Raw genomic sequence first — 23,349 nt, 5'->3', positions numbered from 1 at the left:
AGTGTAGCCGGCAGGCAGGGAGTGTAGCAGGCATGCAGGGAGTGTAACAGACAGGGAGGGAAGTAACCCAAGAGATGGCTTTGATACCTGAAGTCCTTATGGAGGTGGATTCCCCTTCCAAACAATAATCAGTCCTCCCTCTCTCTTCCTCCCTGTCTTCCATAAGCCAACAAGAGTCTCCAATAAAGGTATGTAATAGTGATTTAAATGTTCATTTATTTAACTTAGCTCTCAATGTTTTGTGTATGTAAAACTATAATTAATCTTTAAAAATTGTATTTTTTGTTAATATTTTTTTGTTAATATTTATTGGCAGTGTACCTGGTAAAGTGTATGGTAGAGAAATAATTGAAAGAATTAAGAGTAAGACGGAGAATAGGATAGCAGATGAACAAGGAGGCTTTAGGAAAGGTAGGGGGTGTGTGGACCAGGTGTTTACAGTGAAACATATAAGTGAACAGTATTTAGATAAGGCTAAAGAGGTCTTTGTGGCATTTATGGATTTGGAAAAGGCGTATGACAGGGTGGATAGGGGGGCAATGTGGCAGATGTTGCAAGTGTATGGTGTAGGAGGTAGGTTACTGAAAGCAGTGAAGAGTTTTTACGAGGATAGTGAGGCTCAAGTTAGAGTATGTAGGAAAGAGGGAAATTTTTTCCCAGTAAAAGTAGGCCTTAGACAAGGATGTGTGATGTCACCGTGGTTGTTTAATATATTTATAGATGGGGTTGTAAGAGAAGTAAATGCGAGGGTCTTGGCAAGAGGCGTGGAGTTAAGAGATAAAGAATCACACACAAAGTGGGAGTTGTCACAGCTGCTCTTTGCTGATGACACTGTGCTCTTGGGAGATTCTGAAGAGAAGTTGCAGAGATTGGTGGATGAATTTGGTAGGGTGTGCAAAAGAAGAAAATTAAAGGTGAATACAGGAAAGAGTAAGGTTATGAGGATAACAAAAAGATTAGGTGATGAAAGATTGAATATCAGATTGGAGGGAGAGAGTATGGAGGAGGTGAACGTATTCAGATATTTGGGAGTGGACGTGTCAGCGGATGGGTCTATGAAAGATGAGGTGAATCATAGAATTGATGAGGGAAAAAGAGTGAGTGGTGCACTTAGGAGTCTGTGGAGACAAAGAACTTTGTCCTTGGAGGCAAAGAGGGGAATGTATGAGAGTATAGTTTTACCAACGCTCTTATATGGGTGTGAAGCGTGGGTGATGAATGTTGCAGCGAGGAGAAGGCTGGAGGCAGTGGAGATGTCATGTCTGAGGGCAATGTGTGGTGTGAATATAATGCAGAGAATTCGTAGTTTGGAAGTTAGGAGGAGGTGCGGGATTACCATAACTGTTGTCCAGAGGGCTGAGGAAGGGTTGTTGAGGTGGTTCGGACATGTAGAGAGAATGGAGCGAAACAGAATGACTTCAAGAGTGTATCAGTCTGTAGTGGAAGGAAGGCGGGGTAGGGGTCGGCCTAGGAAAGGTTGGAGGGAGGGGGTAAAGGAGGTTTTGTGTGCGAGGGGCTTGGACTTCCAGGAGGCATGCATGAGCGTGTTTGATAGGAGTGAATGGAGACAAATGGTTTTTAATACTTGACGTGCTGTTGGAGTGTGAGCAAAGTAACATTTATGAAGGGATTCAGGGAAACCGGCAGGCCGGACTTGAGTCCTGGAGATGGGAAGTACAGTGCCTGCACTCTGAAGGAGGGGTGTTAATGTTGCAGTTTAAAAACTGTAGTGTAAAGCACCCTTCTGGCAAGACAGTGATGGAGTGAATGATGGTGAAAGTTTTTCTTTTTCGGGTCACCCTGCCTTGGTGGGAATCGGCCAGTGTGATAATAAAAATAAAAATTTATTGGCAGTTTGGAGGGATATGTTGTGTATCTTTATATGTGTATGCTTCTAGACTGTTGTATTCTGAGCACCTCTGCAAAAACAGTGATAATGTGCGAGTGTGGTGAAAGTGTTGAATGATGATGAAAGTATTTTCTTTTTGGGGATTTTCTTTCTTTTTTGGGTCACCCTGCCTCGGTGGGAGACGGCCGACTTGTTGAAAAAAAAAAAAAAAAAAAAAAAAAAAAAAATTTGGGTGTCTGGAATGGATTAATTGTATTTACATTAATTCTTATGGGAAATATTGCTTCGAATTTAGGCTTTTTCGAATATAGGCTGACCTTCTGGAACAGATTACGGCCAATATTTGGGGTTCCACTGTACTTAAAAAATACTATTAAATTAAGACACAGAAGGATGCAAGGACACATCGGGTCACCCTCACACTGATAAGTAAGACACTCATACAATATTGGTTATCTTTATTCTGGAAACACTGCACCAGCCAGTGGCTTCTTCAGTCCAGTGCAGAGAAATGGAGGAAGATGAGGAGTTTGAAGTAATCAGTCTCACAGCCTGTAGTCAATGCATTCGGTCCATCAGTCTTGATCAAGATGTGTTTAGTCCATCAATCTTGACTCCAGGCCAAGGGACTGATTACCTCAAACTCCTCGTCTTTCTCTCTTTCTCTGCATTGGACTGAAGAAGCCACTGGCTGGCGAAACTTTTCCAGAATAAAGATATCCAAATGTTGCACAAGTGTTTCATTTATCAACCTGTCAGTTTTTTTAACCATTTTTTCACACCTTAACACTACCAAGCATACTTCCCCACATCTAGCTCACCACACACAAGATATTCCTCGTATGATTTTTTGGGGTTATCCAAAGTAATTTACACATTTGTTATGCATGATAATTGCACTTATGTAGCCCTGTACCAAAATAACTTACTTAACAAACACACATACTCAATGGCCGGTGGTACAGTATGTCAGTCAAGTGTATTTCCACATGATTCATTGATTATACAGAAATGAGTGACAATGCATGCAGATTATAGTTTATAATCACGGGGAAGCGCTAAATCCGTAGCATTATACAGTGCATGTGGGGAGGGTGGAAGGTATTCAGGCTAAATTCAGGAAACAGGAACACAGATCTAATTCCCTAGATCAAGAGCCCCTCACCAGCATCAAACCTTCCTTGAGGGGACTACAACACAGTTCTTCAGGATACATGCCGTTTACTTAGAAGTTCCTTCTCCCGATGACAGCAGTAGTAATGTGGAGTATTGATGACTGCCTAGTATGGGCCAGTAGGCCTACTGCAGTGCTTCTTATGTCATTATTTGTCTGGTGTAATGCAATTACTTGCGGGAATCAACCTCCTCGTGTTCCTCTTCTCTCTGTCAGGTGAAAATACTCTTATTAAAGATATTTAGATATTGCCCAGTGTATTGGCAGTCAGGAGGAATTGGGTTAGTGCTCTACTTATATTCTGATTTATGAATTTATTAACATCTTACCTGTTCCTTATTCCTTATATAATATTTTCTTAAAACCTGCCTGACCAGGTGTTGTTGATGTTGTTAAGGGTTACCGAAGTCTTCGCCTTATTGAGCCTGACTTTGGGGAATCCGCGAATATATGTCGCCACAATATGGGCGGGAATTAGAAAGGAAACAAACTTTCCTCCTGAAAGAGGAAACATGAAATTATTAAGTTTGATTAAGTGAACTTTAGGTCTAAACACCAGCAGAGCCAGACGTCGTACTCCCTGAGTAAGCACGTGTACACCTCCCCTATAGTCCGCCATGACCATGTCTTGTTGCGGCTCAGAACCACCATAGCTTAAACGGAATAATTATTATTATTATAATCATAACTAAGCGCTAAACCCACAAGTAGTCATACAGCTGTGCCCCTGGAATAATATATGGGCCAAATCCAGCCCAGGAATTGGAAAGGAAACAAATGGGAGCTGCTGTTCCCAATTAGTCTCTCTCTCTCTCTCTAGTCCAGGTGGACCCTAAGCCTAACATCCCGTAAGACTAAGTAAGTTTATTCAGGTACAGGTACACATAAACACAGTTACATAAATTATCATACATAGCAGAATGTGTAGATTACCTACGATAACCCCAAAAAATCAGGCAGTGACTTATTTCCACTGCGTTACTTGTATTTCCATAGGTAAGATAAGATAAGATAAGATTTCGTTCGGATTTTTAACCCCGGAGGATTAGCCACCCAGGATAACCCAAGAAAGTCAGTGCGTCATCGAGGACTGTCTAACTTATTTCCATTGGGGTCCTTAATCTTGTCCCCCAGGATGCGACCCACACCAGTCGACTAACACCCAGGTACCTATTTGCTGCTAGGTGAACAGGACAACAGGTGTAAGGAAACGTGTCGAAATGTTTCCACCCGCCGGGAATCGAACCCGGGCCCTCCGTGTGTGAAGCGGGAGCTTTAGCCACCAGGCCACCTAACATAAGTCAGCAGGTGGCTTCTCCCATATTATTAATGGTGGCCAGTAATGCGTGAATGAGATAAGTTATTTACAAGCATTATCTCAGACCAGAGCAAGACTTGAACCTGCGCACTCGCGAATTGTTATGCCTTTTAAAATCTCTTGCGAGCCAGTGTATGCAGCAGGATGAGGGAAAACAAGTGGAACACAAGCCTGGTTCTCCGGGGTATGGGAAATAACGTAAAGAGGAAAAAATACAGCTGATGGATGGCGCCCCGACCAACTGCCCAACTGACTGTATATAGTGAATACGAATGTAAAGAGAAAAGAATTGGGAAACTATCAGCGATGGTCAGGAGAGTGTAGAGGATGTCCATTGTCCACACTATCAAAACCGAATTATCTAATGGTTATTATCATAACCATAATTTTTGAAGGGGTGGAGGGGTAAGCCAGCATAAGGCCTCGGTCAGATGACCAAAAGCTCCAGCTGCGGGACATCATATGACTAAGACCCGTGTCAGGAAACACTTGTCCTGCTTCCTGATAAACCTTACTATGGAAAATTTTCTAGGGTGCTTACCTGTATGTACCTCAACATTATATACATACCAGTAATCTCATTGGGAGACAATCATATTGTTTACCGTAGTCACCCCGTGTAGACATGTGAGAAAACTTAACCACCCCTGGTCGCACCAAGTGGTCCCCTCGACCTCACAATCTTATCCATATCTATCCGAGACCAGTATGGATTGGGTAGCACCCACAAGTACGGTGCTACTAATTAATTGTGGACTGTATAGATTATATTAGTTTAACTGAATGAAGGGGGGGGGGTAGGACACACATGGATACATCCGTCAAGGAAAACATTTGTACATAATCCCACTACTTACCAGATGTTCTCTGGTGGTCACTTGATGTAGCTGGATCACTCGTAACCTATCTAATTATAACATACCACTACTGGCCAGTCTAAGGTTGCTATAACTAGAAGGGTTACTTAACTGTGGGTGATTGATATTCCTCATTTCTTGATTCACCATCTCATTTTCGATGTCCTGCTACACCGACACGATTCTCATTCCAGCAGGACGAGGTATCCGCTGGTTTGTCCTGCTTTAGACGTCGTGACTCAAGGAGTTTCCCTTTCCTCGTCTCGTTAACAACGAGGTCTAGCGTGTTCACTCGGAGCAAACGACTTATTTCACTTCACATATTCTCTTAACTTAGCGTTATTATCATTAATTACATTACAATTCACAAGCCGATTTAACGTCTCATAACTATTATACAAATTAGAGGTCACTCCATTAAGATCTGAGACCGATGAGTGATGATTAATCCAAGGGTAATTTTCCCCAGGACACAGTCCATTGTGGCGCGTCAGTCACCCGCTCCTTCTCTTATCACACTTTTACCACTCTATTACTGTGGTCCCGTAAATCCCGTTCCCTCACTCTCCACCAGGAACAATTACGACACTTCTTATTATGAAATGAGGCCTATATTAATCCTTAGGCCACCGTGAACGTCAATTTCGTGGTTCCATGTTTTCTCAGCTTCCTCACCACCATTCAAAACAATACGCGCCCTCCCTCCCGCACATCCGCGCATGCGCAAAGGGAACTCTTGGTTCTACTCTTATTTTCAAATACATTTTTGACCCATATAGACACATTAAACACCTATTAGGCACTATAGTTTCGGAAAATCAAAAAATTTTCCACACTGCGGCCGGGCGGAGGTCGTTGCTAGACGACTTACATAATGTGGAGTACAATTTTCCCATCTTCACTGGCCACCCATATTTATTGAACTCTCAAAATGGACTAATTGGTGTTCCATTCTCTCAGGGGCATAAGCCTATGCTCCCTGGATTAAGTTATTGGGCATACTGGAATTTTGAGACTTTACCAATAACAAGTCTCTCAGTATCCCAAGTCAGCCCCAGCACATTACTGCATATAGGCACCAACTCCATGGCCATCCATATTTATTGAACCCTCAAAATGGACTAATTGGTGTTCCATTCTGTCAGGGGCATAAGCCTATGCTCCCTGGATTAATTTATTGGGCATACTGGAATTTTGAGACTTTAACAATAACAAGTCTCTCAGTATCCCAAGTCAGCCCCAGCACATTACTGCATATAGGCACCAACTCCATGGCCATCTGTATTTATTGATCCCTCAAAATGGACTAATTAGTGTTCCATTCTCTCAGGGGCATAAGCCTATGCTCCCTGGATTAATTTATTGGGCATACTGGAATTTTGAGACTTTAACAATAACAAGTCTCTCAGTATCCCAAGTCAGTCCCAGCACATTTCTTCATTATTTCATTAACCCCTTCACATATCCTCATTAGTTCCTCTTCAGTTGACGTCACACCCGGAAATTGTCCACATAAGATTATTTACCCAATTACTTCGCTCAGTGGACCGCCTGTGCATTTAAGGTGTGCATTTATCGTCGCCTGAAGTAAGAACAATTTATTATTTAACTGCTTATTAATTATATCATTATAAGCAGTCAACAATTTTGGTGTCTTGCTCAGTTCGCAGAGCTGGGCCCTTTAACTGTCCATACGCCATCCTATAATTAGTAGGTAATTCTGGACGGTCAAGCTTCCACGGAAGTCGCACCCAGTAATGTCCAGATTCACATTTAACATCCTTCAGGTATTGTTCCTGAGTAAAGGAATCATTTGGACTTTCCTCATTTACATTAATCCTATGCTGTCCAGCTCCCACAAATTAGACTGGTTCAACATCATTCTCGATAGAAGAATACTTGTACTGGGTTGACCTTTCATGAGTAAGACACCGTGACCGTATTCACTACTTCCTCTAGTCATTATTACTAGGCGGTAGTCTGCCATATATTACATGGCCCGTACCAGTGTTGAGGAGAGTGACGCCGTATGGTTTTGGATTTATGCCCTTTATCCTGAATTTTTACATCCAACACCGTCAAGGCTACCTCAGCTAGACCATCATTATTGCCATTAGCTGCAACCTTTACATCAGTCACTGTAGTGTCAGGGTTATTAACATTATCATTATTGTCACCATTATTATAAGAATCACATACAACCCTGCACATAACTGTATGGTGCTTCCCTTGTTGCATTGATAGCAACTGTTCAATTTGGTATGACAATCCTTTACATTATGATTGTCTAGACATCTGATAAATCTGTCAAGTTCTTTCATTCTTTCCACTTTAATATCCCATGAATTACAGGCATTACAATTTTTAGTGAAATGAGTACCCTGGCAGAAGAGGCAGTCTCTCTTTTCCTTGCCTGACCTCTTATTAACTGGGTTACACTTACTGAGGTACTTATTCCTCTTACCTTGATGTGAGGAACCACTATTACTGATTCCTGACTTGATATGTGCCTATTTAACTCTTAACTATGATTATTACCACTGGGATTATTTTTCCCTTTTGAGGCTTGACAGATACTTCAGAGTCATTATGTGTTATATCCTTAGAACTGTTTGGCTGACTGGTCTGCAATTGAACAATTAATTCCTGCCGACCTAGTCTGATTTCCTCCAGACCGTACTACGGAGGTTTTGGCAAACACACCCTTTGCATTAATAGGTTGATCAACTGCCTGGCTTACACCCTTTAATTTATTCAAAGCCTTACTTTTACAAGACAGTTTTTCTTCCAATTCGTAATGTTGATTAATTAAAACATTCATTTCCATTCCATCTGCACAATTCTCTAGCAGATCTCTTTCACAGTCTTTAAACCACAATTTGTACCAATCAAATCTACTCTCTAAAGCATCTAAATATAACTTTAATTCATTAGGGTTCACGGTTCTTTGATTCACTAAATCAAATGCCTTCGTCACATGGCTTTTAATAGCCTGTAATGATGCTTTCATTACTCTAAAATTCACGGACTTGTCAGCCACATTAACTCCATTAGATCCAGTCATGGTTAGAGAATTATTAATCACTGATTATACAACTTAAGTAGGCGCCTTATAAGAGTAATTCTTGCCCTTTACTCTTGTATAAATCCTAGCCACACATGTGCTAGCAATTAATTGGGCTAATTGTCATCCATCACACGATCGATTAAACTTGTGCACCCTACACCCACTTCCTTCAATCAGTCACTTAATTATTAAGTAATTAATTCAATTAATTTTTTCACTGATTGCATCCGGTTCGAAGGACCAACGGGCAGATATGGAAAATTTTCTAGGGTGCTTACCTGTATGTACCTCAACATTATATACATACCAGTAATCTCATTGGGAGACAATCATATTGTTTACCGTAGTCACCCCGTGTAGACATGTGAGAAAACTTAACCACCCCTGGTCGCACCAAGTGGTCCCCTCGACCTCACAATCTTATCCATATCTATCCGAGACCAGTATGGATTGGGTAGCACCCACAAGTACGGTGCTACTAATTAATTGTGGACTGTATAGATTATATTAGTTTAACTGAATGAAGGGGGGGGGGTAGGACACACATGGATACATCCGTCAAGGAAAACATTTGTACATAATCCCACTACTTACCAGATGTTCTCTGGTGGTCACTTGATGTAGCTGGATCACTCGTAACCTATCTAATTATAACATACCACTACTGGCCAGTCTAAGGTTGCTATAACTAGAAGGGTTACTTAACTGTGGGTGATTGATATTCCTCATTTCTTGATTCACCATCTCATTTTCGATGTCCTGCTACACCGACACGATTCTCATTCCAGCAGGACGAGGTATCCGCTGGTTTGTCCTGCTTTAGACGTCGTGACTCAAGGAGTTTCCCTTTCCTCGTCTCGTTAACAACGAGGTCTAGCGTGTTCACTCGGAGCAAACGACTTATTTCACTTCACATATTCTCTTAACTTAGCGTTATTATCATTAATTACATTACAATTCACAAGCCGATTTAACGTCTCATAACTATTATACAAATTAGAGGTCACTCCATTAAGATCTGAGACCGATGAGTGATGATTAATCCAAGGGTAATTTTCCCCAGGACACAGTCCATTGTGGCGCGTCAGTCACCCGCTCCTTCTCTTATCACACTTTTACCACTCTATTACTGTGGTCCCGTAAATCCCGTTCCCTCACTCTCCACCAGGAACAATTACGACACTTCTTATTATGAAATGAGGCCTATATTAATCCTTAGGCCACCGTGAACGTCAATTTCGTGGTTCCATGTTTTCTCAGCTTCCTCACCACCATTCAAAACAATACGCGCCCTCCCCCCCGCACATCCGCGCATGCGCAAAGGGAACTCTTGGTTCTACTCTTATTTTCAAATACATTTTTGACCCATATAGACACATTAAACACCTATTAGGCACTATAGTTTCGGAAAATCAAAAAATTTTCCACACTTACCTAACCTAACGCCGGCGGCACGCTGATGTCCTGTCCAGAGTAATCACACTTGTTCCATGACGGTGTTAGGTTAGGTAATGTTTGTCAGGAAACAGGACAAGTGTTTCCTGACGCGGGTCTTAGTCATATGATGTCCCACAGCTGGAGCTTTTGGTCATCTCACCGAGGCCCTCCTCTCATAGTTAACAGGGTTTAAAGACTATCGACTACACGAAGGTCATTAAGGTTGCACGTAGCCTGTTTACCACCACACAAAAATACTTTAATCCCTAAAATAGGGATTAAAGTAAACTCTCAGTATATATATCCTGAGAGAATTATATCTCTCAGTGTATATATCCTGCAGCAGTAGCAGCAGCAGTAGTAGTAAGAGCAGTAGCAGTAGTAGTAATAACAGTAGCAGCAGTAGTAATAGCAGTAGCAGTAGTGGTAATAGCAGTAGTAGTAGTAGTTGTAATAGCAGTGGCAGCACTAGTAGCAGTAGCAGTAGTAATAGAAGTAACAGTAGTAGTAGTAGCGGTAACAGTAGTAGTAACAGTAGCAGCATAGCAGTAGTAGTAGTAGTAATAGCAGTGGCAGTACTAGTAGCAGCAGCAGTAGTAATAGAAGTAGCAGTAGTAGTAGTAGCGGTAACAGTAGTAGTAACAGTAGCAGCATAGCAGCAGCAGTAGCAGCACAGTAGCAGCACAGCAGCAGCACAGCAGCAGCACAACAGCAGCAGCAGCAGCAGCAGCAGCAGCAGCAGCAGCAGTAGCATCAGCAGCAGTAGCAGCAGTAGCAGCAGCAGCAGAAGTAGCACAGCAGCAGCACAACAGCAGCAGTAACAGCAGTAGCAGCAGTAACAGCAGCAGTAGCAGCAGTAACAGCAGCAGCAGCAGTAGCACAGCAGCAGCACAACAGCAGCAGTAGCAGCAGCAGTAGCACAGCAGTAGCAGGAACAGCAGCAGCACAGCAGCAGCACACCAGTAGCACAGCAGCAGCAGCAGGAGTAGCACCACCACCACCATCACCACCACCACCACCTAAAAGTACTTGTCTCAAGATTAATGGGGTGAACACATCGACTCCAGATTGAGGGACTGATTACAGCCAGGGCCGGATTACCGCATAGGGAAACTAGGCATTTGCCTAGGGGCCCGCGCATTTGGGGGCCCCGCGGTCCAAGGGGTTCAGGGGCTCATCCAAGACTGCACACATGGTGCAAGTGCAAAGGGGTCCCTACCTAAAAAGTTCAAGTGTTTGGAGAGTAAAATTGATTTTTAAAAATTAATCAAAACTAAAATAAATAATGAAATAAAATAAAATAAAACTGCAAAATACTTTGCAATAAGTGTAGATTCAACACCAGATATTTCACATACAGATCAATTGACATTCATTATTCACTTTGTCGACTCCAGTGGTAAGCCTGTAGAGCGCTTTATAAAATTTATTCATCTTTCAGGCCATGATGGAGACACAATGATGAATGTAGTACTGGATACTCTGCTTGAACATGATCTCTCTATTATGGATTGCTGTGGCCAGAGCTACGACAATGCAAGTAACATGTCGGGTAAATAAAATGGATTGCAAGCCCGTGTCAAGCCCGAAACAAGCTTTTATGCCACAAGACGGGCAGAAAGCAGCAACTTCACTCTGGCTGTACCCTTCTCCAGAACATCACTCCATCTGAAATCATACATACCCAGGATGACTCGAGTATGAAACACATTCGTACAGCATAATGATGTCAACGAGATAAAGTCAGTTGATCAAATGAAAATGCTGGCCCACAGATGGCTCCAACTTCATCCTGTTCCATACTTGTATGTCTCTTAACAATAAAAATGCTTTCAAATGAGCTGATGTAGGTAACAGCTCTTAGCTTGCCAATAAAGTTAGGAATCCTTAACCTGTAAATAGCTTGTCAATAAAGCTAGGGATCCTTAACCTTGTCAAACCCTGTGTAAAAAAAAAAAAAAATGTGCCCTGCTCACCACATTCTCTTAATCTTGTTGGGTCATGTGCTGCGGAGTGTTGTGTCGCTGCAGTTTCATTTTTTGGACTTTTACAAGCACTCTTTAATTTTTTCTCTGCTTCAACGCATCGGTGGAGTATACTCAAGTCAACCATTCATGGAGATGTCATCAAATCATTATCAACAATAAGGTTGTCAGCGCAGCATGATGCAACACATGCTTTGAAAGACAGCTTTGCTGAAATACGTTCTGCTTTGATCCAAATAGCAGAGGATGAAGACCAGACAGCAACTACAAGAAGCGAAGCAGCCAGCTTAGCATCAAAATTGGAAGATTTTGAATTGGCCTTACTCTGTGTGCTTTGGGACTGTATACTGGAACGGTTAAATGCCACGAACAAGACACTTCAGAAAATTGAAATTGAAATGGCTACTTGTGCTAACCTCTATGCAGGCTTAGTGGAATTTGTAAGCTCACTTCGCAATGATGAAGCTTTTGAAATGTTTGAAGAGAAAGCTAAACTGCTGGTGAAAGACTACAGTTACCGGGCTGATCATCAGCGGTCAAGGAAGAGGAAACGCAATTTTGAAGAGCCAGACAATGAAATTGTGTTGCTACCAAGGCAGAAATGTAAGACAGCATACATACCAAAGCACATGCCAAAGCCAGTCATAGCATGAACCAGTTCAAGAAGACTGCCAAAAAGTGTCTGATGAATGAAGCTACAGAAAGGGAGGGGAATGATTTTCTATTTTTTAGCTAAAATACGTGTAAATTTTACCTTATCCCTAGTAATGACCCTCGTATTGTAGATAGTCTTAATGACCCTCGTGTAGTAGATAGTCTTTTTAGTATGATAATAAGATGTTATCTTCATTGTAGAATAATAAGAAAATATTATAACCTTTATATTATAATAATAAGGTAAAAGGACCCCAATGGAAATAAGTCACTCTGTCTGACTTTTTTGGGTTATCCTAGGTTCTCTACACATATGCTGCTATGTATGATAATTCTATGTAACTGTATTTGTGTATACCTGAATAAACTTACTTACTTACTTCGTCATTCTGAATTCACTGATTACAGAATTAGTGAAAAGAAAAGAAATCTACCAGAATCTCAATGACAAGTTTGGATTTCTGTTCAAAATTACTACTATGCCAGATGCAGAATTGAGAGAAGCTACATTAAAGTTGCAACAACATCTTTCAGCAGATGTTCAGGACACATTTGTTGAAGAAATAGTTCATTTTTCTGGGTATATGAATCAGATTAAAGCTCCACCTGAAAAATGTGCACCCTCACCTGCTTTGAAACATTTAAGAAATGCAGGTATCTCAGAAACCTTCCCTAATGTTGACATAGTGTATCGGTCCAAGTCGGACCGAAACGTCGTCGTAAGCTTCTCTCTTTTATGTGCGGGTTATTTGTGTAGCGTTCCAGTCACGGTATTGTGCCTTTTTTGTTATTTATTGTGTATCGCCTTTACCTAACACTTCCAGCTACTAACTGTGAAGGAGAACGTTCATTTTCTGTTTTGAAAAGAGTGAAAAAACCAGCTCCGTTCAACAATGAGCCAAGACAAATTGTGTAACCTAGCCTTCTTGACCATTGAGTCTGATCTAACAAGAAATATTGATTTTCAGAATATAATTGATGATTTTGCCAATGTGAAATCCAGAAAAAAGTTTATTTAAGAAGTGCCTGTGAATATAAACAATTCTTTACTTTCTTGAGTTTATATGATTTGATAGTCTTATGCATGATGCAATGATAACAATAATGGTCAGTGATTTATAAAGGGAATAATAGTGCTGTAGTGGTTATGCTGAATATAATAGGTACATGATGTCACTACTTTAATAGCCTAATCTAGTAATACTATGCTCTCTTGAGTTTATTCTCTTTAAAATGCATGATTTAACAAGATAGTTATAATGGCTGTTGGTAAATGGTTTTGGCTGTCTTGATGTACTTTCCCTATTAAATTTAATCTAAATAGCCAGAATGTATTTAATTAGACCTTAAACAGGCTCACACCGACCCCCTCCCCCACCCCCAAGCTGGAAGGGGTCGCTTCGCTTACCCGTAACTCAAAGGGGCCCCGCCAATCTGAATAGCCTAGGCCCGGAGACTTCTTAATCCGGCCCTGGTTACAGCATGTATATAATGCTTATATAAAGTAACAGGGACCCATAATAACATTATTGGGTTATCTTAAGTTGAATCTAACGCCTTTTTTTGTCCCCATTACATATGAGTAGCCTCAAGACAAGGTCCCAGGAGCGAAAACATTTCTAACATATCCTAGTGTTTGGTCACGTGTCTTACTACACCAAAACTTAGTTACATACTTACTCTAATAGCTTAGTACATCAAAACAGATCAATTGGACGATGGATTCAGAGGGACGGGGAAGAGGGGATCGATTCAAGGGAGGGCTGGAATGAGGGGAAGGGGGTAGTTCCGGGGGACAAGGGGTGAGACGCACATTCCAGTCTCAGATTGCCAGGAGAGTGTGTGGTGAGGTGAAGACAGCAGCAGTATACAGCACAGTAAACCTACACCACCTTCGTTAAATGTTGCGGACACTCTGGTGTGTATAATGTAACGTGGGTGTACCTGTATCGTGACGTGGGTGTACCTGTGTCGTGACGTTGGTGTACCTGTATCTTGTGAATACTGAGCTCATTATCTCTACGCCTGCTACTACTGCTGCTGCTGCTGACGAGGTAAACTCTTCACGTGTTTGTTCTATCTGCTCTACATCATTTATTTTACCTTATTCTACCTCACTCTACCTTGTTTTACCTCGCTCTACCTTCTACCTTGTTCTACCTCACTCTACCTTGTTTTACCTCACTCTACCTTCTACCTCACTCTCCCTTGTTCTACCTCACTCTACCTTGTTCTACCTCACTCTCCCTTATTCTACCTCACTCTACCTTGTTCTAAGTAATAAGCTAGTAGACAGCCACCATCCAGCGAGTTACTACTGTCCTCTCACACTAATTTATAATGGAAACCGGTTCATTTTTTACACTTTGGCAGGATACTGAAATTTTCTTTCTGTTTCATGAAGACGTAAAGATGACAAGTAAATCTTACAGACTTCTTACATTCGCTATTCACTTACCTTAACTTTCCTATATCCTTACTAATAGTTTTTAATCTTTTAATATTTCCTGTCGAACCTAGCAAGCCTAGTCTGAGGCCATGCTGTGGGGAGGCCTGGTCTGAGGCCATGCTGTGGGGAGGCCTGGTCTGAGGCCATGCTGTGGGGAGGCCTGGTCTGAGGCCATGCTGTGGGGAGGCCTGGTCCGAGGCCATGCTGTGGGGAGGCCTGGTCTGAGGCCATGCTGTGGGGAGGCTGGTCTGAGGCCATGCTGTGGGGAGGCCTGGTCTGAGGCCATGCTGTGGGGAGGCCTGATCTGAGGCCATGCTGTGGGGAGGTCTGGTCTGAGGCCGTGCTGTGGGGAGGCCTGGTCTGAGGCCATGCTGTGGGGAGGCCTGGTCTGAGGCCATGCTGTGGGGAGGCCTGGTTTGAGGCCATGCTATGGGGAGGCCTGGTCTGAGGCCGTTCTGTGGGGAGGCCTGGTCTGAGGCCATGCTGTGGGGAGGCCTGGTCTGAGGCCGTTCTGTGGGGAGGCCTGGTTTGAGGTCGTGCTGTGGGGAGGCCTGGTCTGAGGCCGTGCTGTGGGGAGGCCTGGTCTGAGGCCATGCTGTGGGGACAATAATCCCCAGAACTACTAACACATAGGTGACAAACACCTCACAAAAATGTGAGGCTGTTTTTTGTAAGCGGGAAGACTTGTGCCAAATATCGACTATCTGACTGTTATTTCATAGGGTTTATTAGGTTTAATACTCATCATCGACTAGCGAGAGTCTTCAAGACTACATGCAACCTGTATACCACCAGTCAGTCACTTTAATCCCTAGGATTAAATTCATAGTGTATATGCACTGAGAGATACTCATCTCTATGTAAATACACTAAGAGATACGCATCTCTCGGTGTATATACACTGAAAGAGACACACACCTCTCCCGGTGTATATAACCTTGACATACTTAGATCTTGGTGGGAGAGGCGGGGGTAATCAGGTTTATGCCAGGAACGAGAGGATCCATCCAATTCCTTGAATCAAGAGCCATCCACCAGCATCAAAACACACTCCTATCTTCAAGGGATCCACGTTCAGAGATTACCATTACGGGTAATAATGAACAAGAAAGGCGTATATTACTATAAATATGGATGTTCTTAGTGCTGATAATGTGATCAACATCCACAGTGATACAGAAGAGTTAATACTTTCACTGGTAGATCGTTTATATATTATGTATAGTATAGATCCTAATATTGACAAGACGAGGCAGATATTTAGTGATGTATCCGACCTACTTCCGCTAGTGGGGCCTCGTTCACATATGACCACGTCTTCACCTGCTGCATCTCACTACTTCTTCCACTAATTACAGCATAAAAGTCTCCTTCTTCATGACTCTATATTAGACTGACTTAAGCCAGCTGTGTGGGTGAAACATCTCATAAAGACACCCAGGTGCTGCACTCGCCATAATTATCAACTGGTCTGTATTGGATATCTTTGAACTAATGACTTAAGCACCTTGCTTCTCTTCGTGGGAGGTGCCTTGATGCCGGCGAAGGAGGGCTCTTGATCTAGGTAATTTGAGATATCCTCCCCTTCCTCGCAACGAATCTCATTTTGTCTCCCATTCTCCAGGCACTGTATGACTCCTGCGAGTTCATCTCTCTCCCCATGAATGTGCTGCCAATGTTACTACTGCCAAAAATAATAATAATATGTCACCCTTCAGTGTGTGTGTGTGTGTACTCACCTAGTTGAGGTTGCGGGGGTCGAGTCCGAGCTCCTGGCCCCGCCTCTTCACTGATCGCTACTAGGTCACTCTCCCTGAGCCGTGAGCTTTATCATACCTCTGCTTAAAGCTATGTATGTGTGTGTGTGTGTGTGTGTGTGTGTGTGTGTGTGTGTGTGTGTGTGTGTGTGTGTGTGTGTGTGTGTGCGTGTGTGTGTGTACCTTTTTCTGCCTGACGCTAGAGTGCTTATGTGTGTTCCTACGTGATTTTCTGCGGTGCGTGCCTATATGCGTCTTACGTGATTGTGTGCGGTGTGTGCCTGTGTGCACGCCTATGTGTCTGTCTGTGCATGCTTATGTGTGTGTCTATCTGAGTGTCTTCCCGCATGCGTGCCTATGTGGCCTTTTGCCGGCTGTATCCATTTCTTGAACTTTGTGGTCTCGTGGACCTTCCCCCCCCCCCTCTTCCCCAAGTGTCAGGTGTGCACACAACTGGCTAAACCACACTAGAGGATCAATAACTGACACCACACGCAACTACGATCATACTGAACCAAGAACAAAGATATAAACTCTGATTACCAGAGTACCACTCAGGACTACCTTGCCCCCAATGTCCACTCAGTACTAGTGAACTGTTAATGGAATATAATACCGGCAAGCTGAGTAATAAGATACATATACAACACTTGGGTATCTATAATATCGAAGCTTTTCTCCTGCGCAGCAGTCTTCGTCAGTCGAATACAGAGACCACTTTAATAATAAAGACAGTGAATGAAGTGGAGAAGTAAAGTTAACATGACTTAAGAAATCGTAATGACACGATTGCAAATAAACCATACCCCCGGCCGGGATTGAACCCGCGGTCATAGAGTCTCAAAACTCCAGCCCGTCGCGCTAGCCACTAGACCAGCTAGCCACAATAAGATTCATCCAACTAGGTATATTTCTACACCATAGGAAAGTTAGCACAGGCACCTCTGTGACCACAAATGCAAGTTTTTACAGACGAATCTCCAGCTAGCGTGGCCGTGACGAACTCTAGCTCAAGTCCCTTCACTGCCGTCAACATGACTTAAGAAATCGTAATGACACGATTGCAAATAAACCATACCCCCGGCCGGGATTGAACCCGCGGTCATAGAGTCTCAAAACTCCAGCCCGTCGCGCTAGCCACTAGACCAGCTAGCCACAATAAGATTCATCCAACTAGGTATATTTCTACACCATAGGAAAGTTAGCACAGGCACCTCTGTGACCACAAATGCAAGTTTTTACAGACGAATCTCCAGCTAGCGTGGCCGTGACGAACTCTAGCTCAAGTCCCTTCACTGCCGTCAACATGACTTAAGAAATCGTAATGACACGATTGCAAATAAACCATACCCCCGGCCGGGATTGAACCCGCGGTCATAGAGTCTCAAAACTCCAGCCCGTCGCGCTAGCCACTAGACCAGCTAGCCACAATAAGATTCATCCAACTAGGTATATTTCTACACCATAGGAAAGTTAGCACAGGCACCTCTGTGACCACAAATGCAAGTTTTTACAGACGAATCTCCAGCTAGCGTGGCCGTGACGAACTCTAGCTCAAGTCCCTTCACTGCCGTCAACATGACTTAAGAAATCGTAATGACACGATTGCAAATAAACCTATGGTGTAGAAATATACCTAGTTGGATGAATCTTATTGTGGCTAGCTGGTCTAGTGGCTAACGCGACTGGCTGGAGTTTTGAGACTCTATGACCGCGGGTTCAATCCCGGCCGGGGGTATGGTTTATTTGCAATCGTGTCATTACGATTTCTTAAGTCATGTTGACGGCAGTGAAGGGACTTGAGCTAGAGTTCGTCACGGCCACGCTAGCTGGAGATTCGTCTGTAAAAACTTGCATTTGTGGTCACAGAGGTGCCTGTGCTAACTTTCCTATGGTGTAGAAATATACCTAGTTGGATGAATCTTATTGTGGCTAGCTGGTCTAGTGGCTAGCGCGACGGGCTGGAGTTTTGAGACTCTATGACCGCGGGTTCAATCCCGGCCGGGGGTATGGTTTAAGTAAAGTTAAGATATAAGAATATAAGAAAGAAAGAGCACTGCAGCAGGCCTACTGGTCCACGCTAGGCAAGTCCAGTTCACACCTATTCACGTACTTATCTAACATGTAATAATATGATACAAAACATACCAACAAGAGTACTGTAACTATTGTCCCATTCTTCTTCTCTCTCTCTTCTCCTGGCAGGATATACGTAAATAGCAGCAGTGAAACGAAAAGGAGGTAAAGGAAGAGGAGTCGAGGGAGGACATCGACAGGGTGTCCTTGCCTCCTCCTACGTCGAGATGTCAACGCCCTTATTCACCCGGCTGAGCCTGCCGGATGGGCTGGAGGAGCTGGTGGAGGTGCTAGCCAGGGAGGTCATGAGGAACCAGTACTCTGACCCCTCAGATATATACAACTTCGCCTGGAAGCACTTCTCAGAGATGGTGGCACGCCGTAACGCCCTCCCTGGCAAAGGTAAGTTGTGAGTACAGTATTTTTGCAACATCTGAGAATCTTTATTGTGGAAACATTTCGCTAACAAGTGACTTCCTCAGTCGATGTGTTCAGTCCATCAGTCTTGATGGGCCTTACACCTGCTTCCATTGCTTACCTAGCAGTAAATACGTACCCTGGTGTATGCCTCCTTACATATTCTTGTCATATTCACCTATGCAAGTAAACAGGTATCTGATGGCTATTTAGCTGTTGTGGTGTGTATCCTAGGGAAGGACTTGGTTTTCTCGGGTTATCCTGAGTTAATAACGTACCTCAGGTTTGTCTTCTCTCCTACACACCTTAGATGAAAAATACCAGTACCCAGGGACCTCGCCAGGGTCAGGAATGTTTACTCTCTCTCCCAGATCCAATAAACACACTCATGTTTGTAAACGGAAATTCGATCTCCTGCAAGCACGACTCAGTTATGATACACACACATATAAAATCAGACCAATTGTCTGTCGACAAGTGCCTTTTACAAGCGGTGACTAGTACACACACCACACACACACAGTGTCAGAGACAGGCAAGACGTTACATAAAAAACTCACAGAGAACGTTTCGATCTGTCCTGGATCGTCCGGAGCCAATAGAGAAATCGTCTCACTTCCTCTCCAAATTGCGAGTTAAGTAAGTTATGGATTGTTGGAGCTACGGTGTTGTAACTCACTCTTCATTACGGTAACATACAGTATGTCTAGCGCCCATACACTCATAAAGAGTATATAATTATTCTTCGTCTTCATGGTACTTTGCTCTAACAAATGATCCCAGAGTAAATTGGTAAGATTCTTCCTGGAACTACTGGGTCCACGAGACCATGTAGGCCAGGATTAGTTACAGTAACTGACAGTACTTAGTGCTGCAGACAGGGTAAGCCAGTTGAAGCTTAATTATGTTCCCAAAATTGTTCACAATCAGTGTCCAGAATATTCTGCAGCAAATTTTGCCCAAGTTATGAACCAAAGCCAGTATGGTACTAGGCGACATGAGCGCGATTTTATAGTTTCTACAGTAGATGGCCAGGCCTCAAATACCTGCTACTACACAGCAATGACAGAATGGAATAGGCTGCCTGGCTATGTCAAGACTAGTCCCAGCATGAGCCAGTTTAGGAAAAACACTTAAAAGAACATTATGAGTGAAGCAACAGAAAAGGAGGAATGTGGTTTCTTGTCGATATTCATATATTATTCAACTTCTCTTGATACTCACGTGATTATTTTTCATGTACTGAATATATTTCAGTTTATCTGTATTTGATTACCCAAGTATTTTACTGTTTTCATCAACAATAATGACGGGTTATTGCTGTATCTGTAATAATAATCTTTATTTCTACAAGTACAACTTATACAAACCTGGCTGACATAGTGTCAAGCCCCTTGTTACGCAGAGCATTTCGGGTAAATTAGGTTAATTTTCTCCCCAGGATGCGACCCACACCAGCTGACTAACATCCAGGTACCTATTTACTCCTAGCTGAATAGGATTATTTAGATTAGATTTTGCCACCGAAGTGGCTAGTTTATTGTGCACCCCATATCCATCCTGTGGACGGTAGCGCGAGAGCTTATGGATACACAAAAGGCCTAGGAACTAGGCCCCAAAGGGTTAACAGGAATACATATGGATTTATATCTACATATCTATAGTTCACTTATCTGTTACAAGCAAATTTAGGAAATTTGCTTAGTATATCTGGTATCTTATTTTCATTAATAAGATATCTTGACATGTCACATAGGTTATTATACTGTCTGCCTCTGTATTCCTCAATAAGTGGACAATTAAGCACATAGTGTTCAAGAGAGTAACCATATGCCTGATCACATAATTTACAATTAGTTTGATCATCATCTGTGTGTCTCCCAAACTGCCAGAAGTACTTGTAACCAAGCCTAAGCCTGGCCACTACAACATCAGTCAGTCTGTTCACATTGCAAGTTGCTCCATAAACATACTTATCTACGTTCATGTTATCATAGTGGGTTATAGATCTACTCAGGCTTCTAACTGCATTCCTATAACAATCATCTTCATTATTTACTTCTCTCCTAATATTATTCCTAATGCTAGACACAGTTATACCAAAGTTATATTCTACATTCTCCTTCTGGGTGGAATAGGGAGAGCAATGTCTTAAGGAAATACGCCCTAATGTTTCCACCCATACCGGGGATCAAACCATGGACCTCAGTGTGTAAGCTGAGTGCGCTACCAGTCGAGCTACATCACATGAACAACAATGACAATAAGTCACTTTGATTTTTGTAGGTTATCCTGGGTATTGTACACATGTTACTATGTAAGACAACTGTGATCATCCAACACTGTGCAGAATTGTACCTAAATAAACTTGCTTAGTATCCACTAGTCATCTACGACACAGTAACAAACCAGGAAAGTGAGTGAGGCAGCTGTGAGGCAGAGTGAAGCAGCTGTGAGACAGAATGAAGCAGCTGTGAAGCAGAGCGAGGCAGCTGTGCTAGGCAGTCAATATTTACTTAAGTATCTCCTGGCAATGAAGAGAAAACGGAGATGATGGTGGTGACGTCATGGTGGGAGATAAGTCAAGTAAACAAGAAGAATTTTGAAATGTGATGGCGGCACGAGAGAGAGAGAGAGAGAGAGAGAGAGAGAGAGTGAGTCCCATCGTTGAGACAAAAAAGGAACTTGACAGACAAGATCCCCTGTTCTTTGGTGGTTTATTCTCGGAACAAACCAGCAGGATTTCAGAACTGGTGAACACACTTACACGTCACCCACCCAGCTACCCCTATCTCAGCTCAGCAGGTGGTTTTGTGCCTTATACAAGACCACAGAGCTACGTCCCAGTGGCTGCCCCGGTGTCCTACCTGTCTCAAGGGCAAACACCTTACACACTTATTTAGCCAAGCTGAACACAAATATAAGGTGCCGGTCTATCAGCATCCTGTCTGTCAGCATTAGAGGCTACACTGTCAGTGTCGGGGAGCTCAAGCACAGTTTCGCGAACAATCTGAAGAGTGAAGTAGTGGAGGCAGGACCCATACATAGCTTTAAAAAGAGACATGATAAGCCTCTTGAAGGGGAGAGAGGGTGAGCTAGTAGCGACTATTGAAGAGGCGGGACCAGGAGCTGTAACTCGACTCATGCAACCACATACAGGTGAGTATATACGTGAGTGCTCATCGTCCTGACATGATCGTTTTTGGAGAGACATTTTTAGACTACACGACACCGGAAAATTTTGTTAGAATTGTGGATGCGATGTAACTGCAACTCTTGGGTATCTTTATTGAGGAAACGTTTCGCCACACATTGGCTTCATCAGTCCATATAAAGGAGAATCTTGAAGAACAAGAGGAGAATGAGATAATCAGTCCCTCAACCTTGAGTCGATGTGGTCAGTCCATCAATTTTGAATAGAATACGGCATACGTGCGGAGAAACAGCTTGTAAACCGTAGGCAGGAGAGGTGCAGCAGTCGCAGGTGGTGTCACATTTGTCCACGCACAACCTGCCTGTTAGAAACTGGAAACTGGCCAGCCCTTCGCTTGGAGCTCGCCACCTCCTATTGGAATGCTCTTCTCCAAGGTGTTGTTGATAAATAATCAAGTGAATGCCTTCCTTAAACATACCCTTAGTCTTCAAAACAAATATATCCCTCACCGGCAGTATGTGACGAGGCCTTCAGATCAGCACTGGTTCGGTTTTTATTGTCTAGAGGTTGCTGCTGCTAAGTACAAGGTTTAGAGAAGATGTATGAGGCATCCCATTATCTATTACAGGAACCTACAAAGGCAAGCCTGTTGGCAAATAAAAGAAGTCCAAAATTGGGCCATCTCTATATGGGAGGTTGGCACAAAAAGAAAAGTGGCATCAGATAGGATGGGTTCCAAAACCTGGTGGTCTTTGGCCAAGGACCGACAAGGTTATTCACCTCGTGAAATTTTTTCTCCACTAAATCGGAAGAATGATTGTTTCTACTAGCAGTCAGAAGAAAGTTGACCTATTTGCTGAACACTTTGCTGCCAAGATGCAAGTTCGTGATCCAGCAAGAGCTGTGTCAAAGTTGTCAGAGGTGGCAATAAGGCAGGACGAAGTGTATTTCCTTTTTAAATTCTTGAACCATGAAAACGCTGTGGGCCTTGCTAAGGTGAGCCCAAGATTGCTCAGTAGATGAGACCAGCTAGCAGCGCCTCTAACTCGCATCTGTCAACACTGCTTAGCACAGTGTGAATGACCTTGTTGTAGAAAGAAGCAAATGTAGTTCCTGTTCACAGAAAGAAGAACAGAGCGGAAATAAGCAACTACA

The 23,349-nt window shown here is 42.9% G+C and overlaps 1 protein-coding gene and 1 long non-coding RNA gene across 3 annotated transcripts in view; one reads left to right on the top strand and one right to left on the bottom strand.

Moving 5' to 3' along the window:
* Positions 1-2,632: 2,632 nt before the first annotated feature.
* LOC138853756 (uncharacterized) lies at positions 2,633-3,421 on the bottom strand. The gene is made up of 2 exons (XR_011392908.1): positions 3,353-3,421; positions 2,633-3,232 (listed from the first exon to the last, which is right to left on the bottom strand). It is a non-coding gene; the product is annotated as an uncharacterized lncRNA (long non-coding RNA).
* Positions 3,422-14,167: 10,746 nt separating this feature from the next.
* Positions 14,168-23,349, top strand: part of LOC128696408 (pneumococcal serine-rich repeat protein) — a 73,779-nt gene continuing 64,597 nt past the window's right edge. For both annotated transcript variants that reach the window (XM_070092260.1, XM_070092259.1), the window contains exons 1-2: positions 14,168-14,395; positions 18,753-19,025. In XM_070092260.1, coding sequence (XP_069948361.1) covers positions 18,851-19,025 — 175 coding nt within the window. In that variant the 5' untranslated portion in view covers positions 14,168-14,395; positions 18,753-18,850. The remainder of the gene's footprint in view (positions 14,396-18,752; positions 19,026-23,349) is intronic.

The sequence above is a fragment of the Cherax quadricarinatus genome, chromosome 39 (assembly GCF_038502225.1).
Source record: "Cherax quadricarinatus isolate ZL_2023a chromosome 39, ASM3850222v1, whole genome shotgun sequence".
Classification (NCBI taxonomy): Eukaryota; Metazoa; Arthropoda; class Malacostraca; order Decapoda; family Parastacidae; genus Cherax; species Cherax quadricarinatus.
Note: the sequence above shows the minus strand (reverse complement) of the source record. Positions and strands in the feature narration are given on the sequence as shown.